We start from the raw sequence: 17637 nt of genomic DNA on the forward strand, positions 1-17637 counted from the left end.
TGAACTGATTGATTGATTGATTGTTTGATTGATTGGTTGATTAATTAGTCGGTTGATCCATTAATTATAAATACTAAAACAAATTGACCTTTAAGGCGACGGTTCTAATGATCCATATTATGTTCAAAGTGTCTGTGGGGATTGCCCCAAGCTGCTTCTAAAGGCTGCAGGATCACAGAAGCAAGCCCCCATTGCCATAACCTGACATGAGAAGAAAGAGGATAGAGGAAAGACCCAGAACGAATGAAAACAATAAAGAAAGAATGAAGAGGAAAGGAAGAGAGAGAGAGAGAGAGAGAGAGAGAGAGAGAGAGAGAGAGAGAGAAACACACGCAAAAGACAGAAAGCACAAGGGGTTTTACCATGCTAACCGCACGCTGTTCAAGTGGCCATCTGAGGAGAAGATAGCTAAGCCTTTGATCCTCAATAACCACATTAAAGGCTTTCCTCCCTCCTTCACACTCTCCCCCAGTCTTTAGCAGATGGTTTAGACTACCAAAGAGCACTGATCGGCCAGCACATGAGACAATGATATAGATTCTTGTCAGCAAATAGATCCACCCATGTGCGTGTAATGCATACAGATTTACTGAAACTGGTATCAGGCTATTTCCTTGGAATGTCAGCTTGTTAATTCCACCCATCCATCTCCTTGATGAGAAGAAAAGGAAAGAGATCAAAACACTCTTTCCGAAGATTTAAAGGGGAGGTCAGCAGTAACACATTTGAGGAGGAGTAGTCAGACATGTGTAGCTGCACACAAGCATACAATGTGACGGGTACACAGAGTGCCTCATATCAGGAAGAGCCATCGTTTTGTGGCCTCCGTGTAGACAAGAGGAACCCTTCAGTCATACACGCAGACACACACAGTCACACACGCAGACACACACCGACACACACACAAACAAGCACAGACAGACACTCTAACACACAAATGCACACATTATAAACACTTCTTCGCATACATCCCATGCATAGTAATGTCAGTGGTTCCCCACATCCGTTGGTAATTTCAAAAACAAAAACAAACATGCTGTTCCCCCTTATAAAACCGCAAGAGGCTAAAGAGCTGCAGATGACCTATTTATGTGAGACGTTTGCGTCAATCGAGGCTAATAATGGGCCAAGTGAATCAGATAGTGTGGTCGACTGAGATCACTACAGCGTTTAGTCATTTTGAAAACACTTCAACCACGTCAAAACAATCACATTTAGTTTCTTTTTGTTTTGTTTTGTTTTGAGCAAAAGTATGTGAACTTGTCTGTGTCTGTCTGTGTGTGTGTGTGTGTGTGTGTGCGTGTGTCTGAGCTGATGTCTGTGTCTGAGCCACACATTCAATCATATTCCTAACCCAAGCAGTAGACATTTTTCCATAGTAAAAAAAGTGTGAATAAATATTAAAAAATGTAAAAACTATTCCAGACTGAATATGTTGAAATCTAACGGCAAAGCAAATTTCAACACATGGAAATATTCTTCTCTTAAATCTACACCAATGTCTGTCTCTGATATGTGGTGCAATGTGACACCATGAGGTTGTCCCTGAAAATATACATGTGCTAAAATGGCAGGAAAGGGTGCCAAAGCAGGAGTGTTTGGAATGGCTTCTGTGCACATCTGATTCATGAAGCTGTGAGAGTGTGTGTGTGTGCAGTAGGGCCACTCTGCATAGTCACACATTTAGACTTTGGGAGGGCCATATCCAAGGCCAGACATGTTTGGTGATTTTGTAATGCCAGGAATGCTTAGATTCACATGTTTGCTTTCACCTATCCTGTCTTTACCTGTCTGTGGTCTGTGATTGTCTGGAGTTATACAAAACAACTTATGGACTATATATGTTTATTAATTTTATTAAGTTTATTTATCAGCTTGCTTGTCTGCGTTTGTTTTGCAACACATAATTTTGCACAATAAATCAGATGCCCACACATTTATCTCTCTCTTCACACTTTTTTGTGTGGTGTGCATGTGTGTATACAGAATCTCTTCCTGATTTATAGTAAAAGGAGAAGAACAATTACAAAAACACACACACACACACACACACACACACACACACACACACACACACACACACACACACACACACTCACCTCCCTATGGTTAAGGGTGATGAGGGCCCCCAAGAGGAAGTAGACAAGCATAAGTAGCGTAAGTAGACAGGCCTCCTTCCCAGCACCAGCATCAGACACTCCTCACGGTCACGCCACTGCACGGTCTACAGACAGAAAAGCATACGCTTTCATCAGCCACTGAGAGACAATGGGGAAGGGGGAAGGGGGGGAGGGGTGGTATGCATGCAAGTTAACCAGAGCAGTGGAGATGCAAATATATGCATGCACAGACAAATACAGCCCAGAGCAACGGTAAACAGCAGTAGTGTATTCTAGCGCCATACCTACATCCACAGAGGATATGTGATCTAGCGTTAAATACAGAATGATTGTTTTGTTTTACAAAGCCTCAAAGAGTATCCCATCTTAATGAAGGCCCAGATGGAGACTGTACCAGTGTTGTGTGCACATGTGAGTACTGTACAGGAGGGAACAGCCAAAACACTCAGGCCAGGACTTCCAGGTCTCTTTCTATCTGCCAAAAGTCAAAGCACTTATTTTAAATCTACCTGACAGTCAAAATCCACTGCCCACACAATTACTGACGGCAAGCTTTGGGATAATTGCAGGGCGTGCGCAGGTGGGATTTCATCACAGACTCCACACAGGAGAGAGAGAGAGAGAGAGAGACAGAGACAGAGAGAGAGATAGCGAGCGAAAGAGGTAGGGAGAGAGAGTGAGAGAGAAAGAGGGGTAGAGAGAGAGCCGTTTTCCCGAAAATTGACAGACCTTGTGGAATGATGTTAGCCGCGGCGGACTTCCCGTCGTGTTCCTTGGCTCCATGGCGGCGGCGCCTCTGTGGGAGTGTGCTGTGTGCTCGCTCGGCCTCCCGGTGGTGTCGTTAGGTAGTTTCAGGATCAGACGGAGAAGGTGAGAAGACTGTGAGTCAGATGCCAGCAACCCTAATGTATGAAAGAGAGAGGGAGAGAGAGAGGAAGGGAGGGAGGGAGGGAGGAAGGGAGAAATGGGAAAGAGAGAGAGGGAGTAGCTTTACACCTCTGAGAAAGTGCCTTTTATTTGTTTCCAGTCACCACATTCATCATAATCTCTCACCCTTCCCTCCCTCACACGGTTACAGGAAGGCCCCGTTTTCCCAGCACTCCTTGAGGCACGGTAGTGTTGCGCAGATTACTGGTAACCCAATCACACCGGTGCGTGACCCGCCACCACGACCCTTTGGCCTCCCGTCACGACCTAGCCTGCCAGGATGTGAGGAAGTTCCGCCTCCACAAAGCCTGGAAGCCTTTAGCCGTCATAAACACATGGGCGTGTTTAAAGTTCAAGTTAAAGTGAAATCACCTGTTGATGGGGAGATCTATCAGCGTTTTTTCACCTAAACGCCACAGGGAGAAGGGTAAACAACTTAGAGAAGGTGATATAGTTACGAATCACAACATCATCACTCTACAGTGGGTGAATCCAGTAATGAGCAATGTCATGTTTGCATAGAAGATATTTCTCTTCTTTTTAAAAATAAAAATGGCTCACTGGGATGACTCATTAGGACAGATAACTGAGCAGTGTTTAAAACCCTGGAGGACCACTGCTTTTTATATGATTACACAGTCATAACATGGTGTACAAGACTAGTAGAGAATGAGAACAAGAACTACCAGCCAAGTAAAAACAACAGATATTTAGAAGCCTTGGAACAAAATATGGGGAATGGTACAACAGCTGGTCGCACAGCTTGTATAGGCCTTCCGTGAGACAGGGATGACTGTTCCAGAACACTGTCCACTTCAATCCCTCACGCCCATCAGACCTGAGTCTATCTATTCCCTCTCTGAATGTCATGTGCAGTGTGCAGACACGCACCGTGCCATCTGCTTATTAGAGATACAATGTCACACACCAGGACCAAATCCCCACCCCACCTCTCCCCCTCAAATCAAACACCATCTCCCAACACACACGAAAGAGAGAGAGAGGGAGGGGGGGGGAGAGAGAGAGAGAGAGAGCTTTGGAGTCTGGTGTCAAATCTCCAACACATCATCTGGGCTGAAGGACAAAGCCAAGGGATCCGTGGGAGTTGAACGCAGCTCTGGTTTCTGACTGCCAGGCCGACACAGGGGAGGCGGCTGCAGCAGTTGCGGCAGTAGCAGCAGCAGCCACCACCTCCTGGATGCTCATCAAACAGGACAGCGTGCTATGGTGCCCCATATATGACTGCTAAAGATAGGGCCCACCCCCAGGGGACAGCCACCATGATGAAAACGCTGAAGGAAAATGTTTCATACCAGGGGAAAATGGGCCAGATTCAGACAATGTAAGCTGAGCTTGGATACATCATTAATCACACTAAGAGGAGACAGTTTGAATATATAGATAAATGAAAGTTGGTACATTATCCCTGATGCTGCCCATGTATGTACACAGCAAGTGTGGTTCTCATATAATTGAGAAATAGTGGCCATATATCTTTAGCCACTGCCATCCATCATGGCATGAAACTGGATACCCACTTAGTGATCATTTAGTCAAAAGGAAAAAACACAACTCCATGTGAGTAAATTGTTATAATAATACATATCTTTCGTTTCCTTTAGTATTCCATGATAAGGCATGAAAACACTAAAAAGCACTGACACGTGGTAGGTAGCATGGTAGCCGACTGCATAATCCTACACTTGAATAATTTCAAGATGGGGTCACGGATAGAGAACATTTATGTAACAGAGAGAAATTGGAGAGGGGGAAAAACTTCTTTGTGTGTCCCTTTAAAAAGCCAGTGATGTTCTGGCTATTTCCCTTGTATGGATGTAGCATATGCCTAAAAAACAGCAAGGATTACAAGTCACAAAACATACATTTGGAGTTTAGGCCAATAAACTTGACTGGCAGGTCTGAACGTTGCATATCTCACAACGTTGAAACAAATTCAGTGAATAACTTTGACATTAACAGAAAATGTCATACGCTTTTTTTTTTTTTTAAAGCATTCAGAGACAAAACATCAACAGAGTGAGGCTCAGTGCTTTATCCTCCGCTCTATGAATTTTAAATCAGTTAGAGCAGAGGTTGGCGTGTCCAGCATAAACAGCCTTCCGAGGAACTATTGCGCAACAGCAACTCTGTCATAAACAAGGCTGAACCACGAGGAACACTGCATTCATAGAACGATCTAGAAATAAAAAAATAAATGATACAAAAATTCCTGTAAATGCAATGTGCTATCTTGGCAGTGTGAAAAGTGGTACAATAATGTTTCATTCATTTGAATAAATTATACATGTAGAACGCATACACACGCCCACTCAAACGACATAAATTGTAGCCTATACTATGTACTTAAGTTAGCAAAGAAACACATTTTTGTTGCAATAACAAATTTCACGCCTAATTACAATCAATGCACAGTGCGCTTATTGTAAACCCCTTACCTCAGCTGCAACCAACAAGCAAAACATGCAATACAGTTGCAAGACATCTAACGCCACAAGACCAAACGCTGGGTTCCGATGAATGCAAACAGATTCTGCAGGTGTCTCAAGCAGATAAATAGGGCAAACTAAAATCCTTTGCATCGAAGTAGGGGCGAGGGGTACGAGCAGGGAAAGTGCGCAACATGGAAAGGGGGCGGGTACGAGTGGCAAAAATAGTAGGCTGTCCATTCTCTGCTGAAGAGAGGAAAATAGCTAATTAAAATTCTATAAATGAAATAGCGTACGTCCCAAGATATGTATCGCAAATCCTCAACAGAATTGGTAGCTAAGACTGTATCTCTTAACAGCCCAAATAAAACAGCAAAGGTGAGGAGATTGTTTTGGAATAGAAACCCCACCCCCTGAGCGTTTGCAGGACTGAGGTCACTGAGTTTGAAATCACTACTTTGGTGCGTTCTTCAGTTCTGTCAATCAACTTTATTCTTCAGAAATAAACTTGGTTTTCAAATTAAAGCTAGGTGATTAAAACGATTAAACACATATAATCCAGCGGTGTTTTTTATAGGCTAATGTTGTTAACAACACTCATTTAAAACTGAAGTGGGCGAAGCATGATTTCAAAATACAAAATATAGGCTATCTTCAACTTGTTATAGACACTTAGGATAGCCTATAGTCCTGTATGCTATTTTGTTATGTCTGTGGTGCCTGATGTTTCTCTTTTCGAGTATCCTAAATAATACGTTTTAGAAATATTTAATCCGGTCACAAGAGACATATTTATATATATTTTCCAAGACGAATTCTGTACTCAAAGTGGATATGGAGAAAGCTGCGTTTCTTCATTCAACACTCGTTTTTAGGCTATTGTTTGTGTAAGGATGCAGGGTGGTCAACAAGATGGGCTACGTTACGCAACGGTCTGACTCATAGCTGTGTCATCCACCTTCAAGTTCAGCTGTTGTATTGTGGGTAATTCTGTAGACCTATAGGCTATAGCATAAACTGACACATGACACTACACAGACAGAAAATGCAGGCACGGCAATAGTGTAGAACAAACTGCCGACATCGCATCACATCACGTAATGTGGCTTTTATGTTTTACTGGCAACTTTGTGAGACATCTCATGTTACTTTGTAGTATTAGTTGTTGAAAAGGTTACAGACCATGGGCCCCTAGCCCGTTCCTTTCTACAATGGGGTGTAGGCCTATTAGGGTGTACATGGAGAACTGTATTTTGAATTCTGAAGTCCTAAAGATAAACCCTACATAAAAGTCATCATGATGCTTTTGTTTTCCTAAGATAGGTAAATGTTTAAACTATCCCATCAGTATTTCTGTAGGGCTTTTGAGGCTCTGTTAATGATACGAATGACAATTGGTCTTTGATTAAGCAACAACATGCAAAGTTAACGAGAGCGACATAGATCTGGCTACAGCCTGAGGGCGCCAGGGTCCAGTAGGCCCATTGGGGAATCCACCTCTGACAGTGACAGACATGACATTTGGTCATGTTCACATGCTAGGAGATGTAATCTCTAATGAGAAGGCTGTTAGCCTAACCATTACCCTTTTATGTCTGATTCAACATTTCATTTAATAATTAAAATAAAATGGCTGACTGCAACACAAGCCCAAACTTGATCCATCTCTGCTGGAGAGATCTTTTCATGAAGTTCTGCATCCTCTTTTTCTCATTGTGAAAAAACTTATTTCATCTCTGCCTCTTTGTCTGTATCAGTACACAGGACTTGTTTCCTAGATGAATATGGCTTGTTTAAGTTCTTTTCAAACTGTAAATACTACTTTTTCTGTTTAGGGCGCTGGAAACATTATCATCGTATAGATAGATAGATATACTTTATTCATCCCCAAAGGGAAATTACAGTGTTCCAGCAGCACAGACAAACACAGCATTCACATACATACATACTGTATACACATAAATTATTCAAAAAATATTATTCCTCTCTCTGCTCAGGGGGGAGTCATTATAAAGTGCTATTGCAGTAAAAAGGCTTTCTGTATCTGTCCTTCTTACAGTTTGGCGTAGACTCCAACTTGAAGACACTTTTTTGTTTGACCAGTAAGTTGTGTAGTGGATGCGAGGTATTGCCCAATATATTTAACAGTTTGTGCAGCATCCTTCTCTCCACCAACTCCAGGGGCTCTAAAGCTGTCCCCAACACAAAGCCAGCCTTCTTTATGATTTTATTCAGTTTCTTAGTGTCCCTGGCTGTAATGCTACTGTCATAGTCATAGTCAAGTCATAGTCAAGTTTATTTATATAGCACAATTTAAAACAACCTGTGGTTGACCAAAGTGCTCCAAAAAATAAAAACATATATATATATATATATATATATATATATATATATATATATATATAAGATAAATAAATAGTTAATATAAGACAAAATGAAACAAGACACACAAATAAAAAAAAACACAACAGGAAAATAAAACTAAAATAATATGTACATATATATAGCCTATAATTACATTCCACAATTCATTTAAAAGCCATTAATAGCATATGTTCTTTTAACTTGGCTTTAAAAGCACCAATAATTGGTGTAGATCTAATGTGAAAAGGGAGGTTGTTCCACAACTTGGGCCCAGCTACTGAAAAAGCACGGTCACCTTTATTTTTTAGACGACTATGAGGTACTGAGAGCAATTGTTTATCTGATGACCTCAGAGTTCTGGGAGGGCAGTGAAAGTGTACAAGCTCACTTAGGTATTGGGGAGCTTGTCCATTTAAAGCTTTAAAGACAAAAAGAAGAATTTTGTAATCTACTCTAAATTTCACTGGTAGCCATTGCAGAGATTTCAAAACTGGAGAAATATGTTGTGTCTTTTTAGACTTGGTGAGCAGTCTTGCATGCAGCTGCATTTTGCACCATCTGAAGTCGGGATAGAGTGGACTGAGTGACACCAAAATAAAGGGAGTTACAGTAATCCAGGCGGGATGAAATAAAGGCATGGATCAATATCTCAAAGTCTTTGAAAGAAAACATAGTTTTGGCTTTACTTAAGATTCTAAGGTGGTAAAAAGATGACTTGACAACAGCATTAATTTGTTTCTCAAATTTAAAATAAGGGTCAAGTAGAAAGCCAAGATTTCTTGCATACGGTTTTACAAATCTGGCAAAAGACCCTAGTTCACTAATTGCATTATTTGCAGCTTCATGTGAACCAAAAAATTGAATTTCTGTTTTGGATTCATTCAGTTTTAAAAAATTGGTCGACATCCATTGTTTAATCTCTTTTAGGCAATCAAGCAATGGGTTTAGAGCACCAGAGGAACCACATTTAAATGGGAGATACAGTTGTGTATCATCGGCATAGCAATGATAGGATATACCGTGCTTTTTCATAATTTGACTGAGTGGCAACATGTACAGTGAGAATAAAATACAACTAAGCACTGATCCCTGTGGAACACCATAAGATAAGGGGGCAGATGAAGATGAAGTATCATTGAAAGAAACTGAAATGGTTCTTCCTTCTAAGAAGGAGGCAAACCATTTCAGTGCAGTTCCTGAAATTCCAACCCAGTGCTCAAGGCGCTCTAAAAGAATGCAGTGATCTACAGTGTCAAAGGCGGCGCTAAGATCTAGCAGCATAAGTACTGCACAGTTCTTTGCATCCACTGATAGTAACAAGTCGTTAGTGACTTTAATTAAAGCAGATTCCGTGCTGTGTTTAGGTCGGAATCCAGACTGGAAGATGTCTAACATATCATTCTCTGATAGAAATGATTGGAGTTGTTGAAAGACAACCTTTTCTAGGATTTTAGAAAGAAAGGGCAATTTTGAGATGGGTCTATAATTGTTTAAGTCAGTGTCATCAAGCTCTGGCTTTTTAAGCAGGGGCTGCACTATTGCATGTTTAAAATGAGTTGGTACTTGGCCAGAGATAAGTGATGAATTGATAATAGAGAGGATGGAGGGACCCACACTCTCAAATGCCTCTTTCACCACCCTTGGTGGAATACAGTTGAGTGGATAAGAGGAGGGTTTTAGATTAAATACAACTTGTTTCAGGTGTGACAAGGAAATGGGTACAAAGCTAAGTAAGGAGGCTGTGAGCACTGGAGGAGTTTCTAGATATACATGTGCATCAAACGTAGATACTTGGTCACGTATGTTAGACATTTTGTTAAAGGAGAATTCCGGTGTGATATTGACCTAAAGTGTGTTCAGTGTTTCCTCTATGTTGATTTGGTAGTGGCGGCCCGCCACGGTTTAATTTTCTCCCCTCACGGTATCAGAAATGGGGCAGACGCACAATAGTCGCAGTTGCCTTTTAAATGATCCTGCCGACATTATGCACCCCCGTTGGCGGCCGCTAACATTGCAATTTAACAACAAGCAGAACTATTCAGAGGTTTGGGGCTGTCCAGTTTAACTCCACATATTGTGTTGATGTGCTTATTGTCCAAACGTTTGCTTTCTTCTGAGTCACTATTAAACAACACCTCCACCAAAAACGTCACCGCGGTGGGTCCGTTTTAATAAGACAACGTTCAACTTGTCAGTTCTGACAGCTCACGTCCTGATATCAAACATCTGGAAACATTAAAACGATAAGTGAGTCACTAATATAATACAAATTGGAAATAGTCTATAGATGTAGTAATAGATGTAATGACGTTAAAGTAAATAGTTGTGTTGTATGACACGGAAAAGTTTATTTTTTAATGATTTGGGCTACACAGACGCACAAAGGCCGCACAACCTAAACGTTTTGTTACCCTTGTTGCTAAATGTGAAAATAAATTAGCAAAAAGAAGTGCAACCATTTTTTTAATTTTCTAATGAATTAGGCTACAGAATGCTTGCTTAGCCTAGGCCAGGGGTCGGCAAACTGCATTTTCATCCGGCCTGCCAAGCATTTAATTTGGTTATCAGGCTGCTCGCTATTTTTTTCCTGCGATAGAGACGACGTTGGTTAGCCTTACTGCAAACTGCTTTTCATTCTCCTTAGAGAACGTTTGCAATGTCAATGTCAAACCATCATGTTAAATAGAGATAACATCATGTTAAACTAAGTTAACTCTTAGTTATCTCCTTTGCAGCAGATCTAACATGAACATTATGCAATCCATTTAATTAGGAACGCGTCTGCACTCACGAGAGGAGAGAGAGCCGCAGGTTCCAGCTGGCTTGCCATTGTTGATAATTGATATCTCCTTCTTATAAGAAACTTTTAAAAGGAAATCATGAAGGCAACAGTAGTTCCCACTACTGACCATTTAAAAACTGTGAGAGGGCCCAGCCTTAGGTACAGCACTAGCCATAGCGGTGCAGGCAGAAGATCATTGAGAAATAAACGTGAATTAAAGCGACTGTCTTAAAGCGACAGTGCACAATTTATACATTTGTTAAACTGCATAAAATTAGCAGTATTTTTAAGCAATTCATATTTTAAAAGAAATACTTTTCATACTAAATTATAGGCTATAAAACAATAGTTTTTTATGTATGTGTCGTGGGGGGGGGGGGGGGGGGGTTGTTGTGCGGCAATTTTCAAAACCCAATGTGGCCCTTGAGCCAAAAAGTTTGCCCACCCCTGATCTAACAGCATGTATGCTACTCAGCATCAATGGACCACCTCTTTCTGAATTCCCCTATAACCGAGCCTTGGAGTTATTTTTCCAAAAGAAAAATTAAATGTGCACAGCAAGGCTTCTTTGAATTTTGGTTTCCCCACGAAGAATTTCTTGTAAAATTCATTTTGCAGACCTGTTGTAGATTCTCCAAAAATACAGTTCAATCACAACTGAAAATAATGCCTCATTGAATAGAGTGTGTAAATAGAGGTTAATAAATATAATTGTTTGTGTTGCAGCGAAGTGTCAGTTGTCAGTTCCATGGTGCTGGGGCGGGGGGGATGGGAGTGTTCGGACGGGCCTGCCCCCATTGCTTAAAAAAATCCTAGAGGAAACACTGGTGTTGAAACATGATACCGAGTGTGAACGTATGTCTCATAGCCCATCTCGGCTTGTCCCCTGCACTCCAAAATTTGGCGCTAGTTAGCCGATGCTACCAACAGCTTTTTCAGTTGTGGTGCTTCGGCATCGGGCTAGCCATGCAAATAAATCACTGTTTTACACCATTTACGAGGCTCAATGTATCTCCACACTTCATTGGTAGACTACCGAAGGCCCTGACATTTAAAACGAGACATTGAGAACTTTTAAAAAGCACTGGTAGTTTACTTACAAGATGATTTATACAGACAGTATCTTCACGAAGTTTAGCGTTTGCAGCCATCTTGAATGATAAGTCAAGCGACGAGTAGAATGAACAGGTATGATAAGGGATCAGATTCCAAAAATAATTCAGTGGAAATGCATGGATTCCAGTTTCTTCCAGTAGCAGCAACTGGAATCCATGCATTTCCACTGAATTATTTTTATTTTCAATATTACACCGGAATTCTCCTTTAACAAAGAAATCAAGGAAATTACCACATTTCAAAGAAGGAGCAGTATTTGCAGTTTCCTTGGGACTGATTAAGGATTTTAAAGTGCTGAAAAGAACCTTAGGCTGGTGACTATGTTTAGCTATAAGATCAGCAAAATATTTCTCTCTAGCAGATTTAACAGCCTTCTGAAACACAGTTAGGGAGTGTTTAAAACAGTCATAAGATATTTGCAGCTTATCTTTCTTCCATTTTCTCTCAGCCCTTCTACAAGCTCTTCTAAGCATTCTGGTGGTGTCATTAAACCAAGGTTGTGGTTTGGCTCTAGGTCTAATGCATTTAAGCGGGGCTAAAGAATCAAGAATCAATTGACAGGAGGTGTTGAAAACATTTACAAGCCAATCTGGGCTGGGATCATTTAGAGGGTTCTCAAGAATGATGGTAGAAGGGGCAGACTTGAAAACACTAGCAAAATTGGTTACCGTCATGTTGTTAATAACACGTGAATAACGTGGTGGAGGACGGCTTTTCTTAATAAGACCTGGGATATTCACGTGAAAGACAATTGGCATATGATCAGAAATACAGGTGGAGACAATGTTCAGATCATTAACGTCCCAACAGATGGCAGAAAAGAAAATTGCACTTGCAACAACACTCTGATAAAACATCTACAACATTTTGCACACATTAATTGACCTAAGCTTTCTCAAGAAATAGTCTGCTCTGACCCTTCTTGTAAAGCCTCAGTGTTGTACCTCCAATCCAGTTTATTGTCTATAAGAACCCCCAAATATTTATAGTTCTCAACAACTTTTACTTTCTCACCCAGTATTGAAATGGTATTTAGCTCAGGCCTGGCCCTCCAAAAGTCCACCACAATTTCCCTTGTCTTAGCCACATTCAAGACACGGTGGTTGTGCACCATGTCACAAAGTGGTCCACCACCTGTAGCCTACTCCGTCTCCCCACCATCACTGACACACCCCACAACTGCAGAATCATCTGAGAACTTTTGCAGGTGACATGACTCAAGAGTTGTGGAAGTTTGAGGTGTACGAAAAGAAAAGGAGACAGTCCCTGTGGTGTCCTATGTTACTAACTACCTGCTCAGACACACACCCTTTAATTCTCACAACCTGTGGTCTGTCAGGTTATGACTCTTTAATAAACGTCATATTAGTGCAAAAAGTCAGTAGCTAGTGCACCAGTACGAGTTAAATATATCTGAAGGTCTTAATTTTGCAGTCAAACAGGAATCTTTGCCTTTGCAATCCTAGCAGCTTTCTCTGGAAGTTTACTTGACCTTCCAGACCTCTACTTCACCTCCGTTCCAGTTTCTTAGCCTACACTAATCGAGAAAACTGCTATGAATCTGGAGAGGCTTATGTAGCCTATTCTTATACTACGCCATCTTTGTGGGCATCAATTATTTTAAAATGCAATGTTAGACAGCTAGCTGTTGATACTTGGGAGAAGGTTTGAGAAGTAAAAGTTAAAAGAAATATTTAAAATATGCCTCGATGACAGATAATTTAATGATGATTATGAACACGTGATAGTCTTTAGTTTTACAAAAGTAGGCCTACTTAATTGGTTTTGTTTATAATGTTGAGAAGAATATCTGTAACTGGAACACTTTTGACAGTTCAAACATTTAGGCTACCACTGCACATCCAGCGGATGCCAAGTTTACAAGAGGATTACTGGAAATGCCTAGTGGGGAACTAATATGGTTACAGTAACAATGAGGCAACACAATGTTTGTGCCCCCCGTCCCAATCATAGACAGTAAAAGAAATGGACAGACAGACTCTGTCGTTTTCAGCAGGACTGAGGTCACGGAGTTTGAAATCAATACTTTGGTACGTTCTTCAGTTCTGTCAATCAACTTTATTCTTCAGAAATAAACTTTGCCACGGTGTTTTCTTTTTATAGGCTAATGTTAATAACTCATTTAATAACTGAAGTGGGCGAAGTATGATTTCAAAATGATAATAAAAAATAGGCTATCTTCAACTTGTTCTAGACACCTAGGATAGCCTATAGTCCTGTATGCTATTTTGTTATGTCTTAGGTGACAGATGTTTCTCTTTTTGAGTAGCCTATCATAAATAATACGTTTTAGAAATATTTAAAATAACGTATTCATTCCACAAACAGACTGAACGTCATCAGACTGAGACACGTTGAAGAGGACGTGACGTTTGAACCTGTGACAAATGTGGTGAACGCAAGTTTACATCGAAGGTAAGGCTTTTTGAAATATAATGTTAATGATCTTGCCCTGATTTAAGATAGTTTGATTGCGCGGTCGTCTTATGATACATGGTGTTATCATAATGTCATGTAACTTGCCAAGATATTTGCCATCGCCAACATGTGTAACGTTAACGTTAAACTAACTAAACCCACTTTCGAGTTTTTGGTTTAACGTTAGGCCACTCATTTCTGTTAATCTGTTTTGGCTCGACAGCTGGTCAACATGGGTCTGTTAAGGTTTGCAAATTAATTGAAATTTAGGGGGAAATCTGCAAGTCAGAGACATGGTTGTTCCCTCTTCACGTGTTACCTCATTCATGGCTAACGTTAGCTCAGTGTTAGCTGGGTGACTGAATATCGTTGCTAGTAACCTGCCTGAATTAAACGCTTAAAAAAAAAACATTCGAGTTATGATCTGTGTCACCGAGTCTAACATTTGTGTGCGTTTTATATGGGAGGGGGGGCTCTATTATGAATGTTTTGCAACACAGCCCTGCGCGGGAAGCTACTACGGGCGCGTAACTGAAGCGTTCCGTCTGGTGTAGCTACTGCAGACGCAACGCGAACGCTTCAGTTACGCGCCTGGTGTAGCTTCCCTGTAATGTTACATTCCCGTGGACAACAGTTGTCTGTCAAGTGGTCATAAAATGCAATTTTTCTATTTCAGGTATGGATTCGCTGAACGGCCCATTGGGCATGTTAGCAAGTGTCGGCTGTGGACTCTTACTTGGCTGGTATTTCAGAGGGCGGTTTGGGAAACCCATCAGAGGTGCAGGTGCAAGAACAGACGGTGCTGGAGATGAGAGCGAGACGTCCTCCATGGGAACCAGCGAGGAGCTGAAGTTGATTTTGGTGGTGCGAAAGGACCTCAGCATGGGTAAGGGGAAAGTTGCTGCTCAGTGTTCTCATGCGGCAGTGAGTGCCTACAAGCAACTGCAGCGAAGAGACCCTGATCTTCTGAAACAGTGGGAGTACTATGGACAGCCCAAAGTTGTGGTGAAGGCCGACGACGAACAGAGTCTTTTGGAACTTTGGCGAAAGGCTAAAGAACTCGGACTACCTGTCAGTTTAATTCAAGATGCCGGCAGAACCCAGATAGCACCAGGTTCTCGAACAGTTCTTGGAGTGGGCCCTGGGCCTGGCGATGTAATAGACAAGGTTACAGGGCATCTGAAACTATATTGAATGTATGCAACACTTATGGTTGTGGTCTAGAAATATAAAACCAGTGCTTTCTAGGATTATTAAAATGTTTTCACACGACACAAGTTTCCATTGTTTGACCATTTATTTTAAGAAGCAATTAGTTTCACCTGTTCAATCATTGAATGTATGAGGATATTTTTCTTTTTTGCAATTTTAAGTGTATATACAGAGAGGGGACTACTGGGTTAATCAGGCATCTATTTTAAATCACAATTCTACCATTATATATTCTACATTATATCTCATCCTTTAATCAGAGCTGATTTTTTTTAAGGAAAAAAGAGAAAAATAATCACCGTCCTCCCACACATACATAGGCATTATCTGACAGTCAAATAGTACAACAATAACAGCAAGGTTTCCCTTGACTGAACCATACAGTAGAGGGTTATTCAAACATTCCCTGCGTGAGTCTGCTCTCTCATAGTTTGTGCTCGTAGTGTCATTGCAAGGGCCAGCTTTACATCCAAACACAACACAGACAATGGTTATACTGTATTTTCCACACAACAGTAATCTATGCATTAGAATCCATTTGGATTGCTCCATATGTATACATTATTTGGTCGAGTCTAGATCACATCCAGGACAAGTCCTGGGCAGAGGGAGGGGCTAACTAATTGAGTATGATCAGAAAGTAGGAAATGATAGTGGTTTCTCAGAGGAGCAGCATGTATGTGGTTTAAGCACAAACAAGGTTTGAAAACAAAGCTTTAACAAACAAGAAGTTTTTGTATGTGGGGGAGTGCCAAAGAGTGAAGAGAGTGCCATTGGTAGTCAACTTCATTGGTCGTCAATGTAATTTGCAAACCCCCATGATGTGCACTGTACATCTGTGCACTAAAAGGTTAAGTGTATAAGAGTATGGTGTTTTTCTTTTAAATAAAGTGACTTACACCAAATAGTAAGGTCAGGATAAATTGAAGTCAAAAAATAGGACATCAAGGTTAGTAGGTTTTATATTCTTTCTGTACAGTCATGAACAATGACCTAGAACACCACGATATCCAGCATACACACACTGTAGCACAAGGATAGGGAGAGGTTAGTCAAACACACAGATCTAAAGAATAGCATTTCTTTTTCCTTTTTTTCTGTCTTTTTTTTGTGTGTGTGTTATCCCTCTTCAAATGGAATGGTCCCCACATGAGAGCACTGGTAACTTACTGCACAAGGGAAAGTCATCTGTAGCACACAGAATAAACAAAAAAATACACTCATGACTTTCACACTGTTTCACCTGCATAGGCCAGGGTAGGGTTGAACTCACCAGAACTCAACACGTCTGTACGCCAACTCAATAGGTCTCATCTGAAGAGCTATACAACCCCCATGTTGTACACTAATATTTTGTAGTGTCGTCATGGAAGTGGCAGTCTTGTTTTCAAATACTGTATTTTGGAACAATGTATTTTTCCTGCTTTTTCTCTGAATATACAATATTTGAATGCATTTTAAAGACAGACAGAACAAGCTGCTCTCACACACACATACACACACGCACGCACACATTAGAATGAACAGAGTCTACATTAATTTCTTCTCAATGCCAAGTGCAATTCTGATGCTTCACAAAAGACCTTATTAAGGAGGGCTTCATTTTCCCCACCACAAGTCCTCCACTTTGACATAAATCATTCCCCTTTTAAAAATAAAATAGACAAAAAAATTAAAACTAATTAGATTTATGGAATGTGAAAAAATAATCCCCGTGATTCCAAATTTTTCTCTCTCTCTTCCTAAACAGAAACAAAGTGAAGTCCTTCATAAAAGTGTAAAAGGAAAATAACAGCCAAAAAAATATTTTATATAAAAAAAGAGGGAAGGGAAAACATTTGCTTGCTTGTTGTCTTGAATGAAAAGAAAAACAAAAAATAGATGACAGAGCAGTTTGGAGAACTGGAGGAGAGGTGGATGGATTGCTCCGAGCTGTTGGGAAGGCCAGCAAGTGCCGAAGGGATGGAGAAGGGGGGGGGTGGGGGGGCGGAGCGGATCAGGTTGGAAGGTTCGGTCTTTACATGCCGTAGCCGAATCCAGCTGGGGCTGGGGGTGGCTGGGCATAGCCGGCCGGCGCTCCTGTGTAGCCGTAGCCGTAGGCCTGCTGAGGGGGGACGGCCACGCTGGGTCCTGCAGTCAGCATCAGCTGAGGTGTTCCTTTAACAGGTCACAAACAGACCACATCAGAAATCTGGAAAACCTCACCTCCCAACAACCTTCATTCACCAGT

At 41.1% G+C, this 17637-nt stretch overlaps 2 protein-coding genes and 1 long non-coding RNA gene across 3 annotated transcripts in view; 1 reads left to right on the forward strand and 2 right to left on the reverse strand.

The window, feature by feature from the left end:
• The window catches only part of LOC143112824 (uncharacterized), a 51042-nt gene extending 46990 nt beyond the window's left edge, over positions 1 to 4052 (reverse strand). Inside the window, exons 1-3 of the long non-coding RNA XR_012984797.1 lie at positions 3174 to 4052; positions 2850 to 3022; positions 2100 to 2224 (exon numbers count right to left, since the gene is read on the reverse strand). This is a non-coding gene — a long non-coding RNA (uncharacterized LOC143112824). The remainder of the gene's footprint in view (positions 1 to 2099; positions 2225 to 2849; positions 3023 to 3173) is intronic.
• Positions 4053 to 14104: 10052 nt separating this feature from the next.
• Positions 14105 to 15472, forward strand: ptrh2 (peptidyl-tRNA hydrolase 2). Its single transcript, XM_076274452.1, has 2 exons — positions 14105 to 14192; positions 14872 to 15472. Exon 2 carries the CDS (start codon positions 14874 to 14876, stop codon positions 15387 to 15389), a length of 516 nt encoding a protein of 171 aa, XP_076130567.1. The 5' UTR covers positions 14105 to 14192; positions 14872 to 14873; the 3' UTR covers positions 15390 to 15472.
• An 879-nt stretch (positions 15473 to 16351) lies between these two features.
• Positions 16352 to 17637, reverse strand: part of cltca (clathrin, heavy chain a (Hc)) — a 39823-nt gene continuing 38537 nt past the window's right edge. Inside the window, exon 32 of the mRNA XM_076274451.1 lies at positions 16352 to 17564. Coding sequence (XP_076130566.1) covers positions 17425 to 17564 — 140 coding nt within the window. The 3' untranslated portion in view covers positions 16352 to 17424. The remainder of the gene's footprint in view (positions 17565 to 17637) is intronic.

The sequence above is a fragment of the Alosa pseudoharengus genome, unplaced genomic scaffold, assembly GCF_046254945.1.
Source record: "Alosa pseudoharengus isolate Yale_2024_CS ecotype anadromous, Long Island Sound unplaced genomic scaffold, YU_APseudo_1.1 YU_APseudo_1.1_scf_8, whole genome shotgun sequence".
Taxonomy (NCBI): domain Eukaryota; kingdom Metazoa; phylum Chordata; class Actinopteri; order Clupeiformes; family Clupeidae; genus Alosa; species Alosa pseudoharengus.

Bases quoted from the DNA above. Each gene is read 5' to 3' on its own strand.
- ptrh2 (XM_076274452.1), top strand. From the start codon at position 14,874: ATGGATTCGCTGAACGGCCCATTGGGCATGTTAGCAAGTGTCGGCTGT.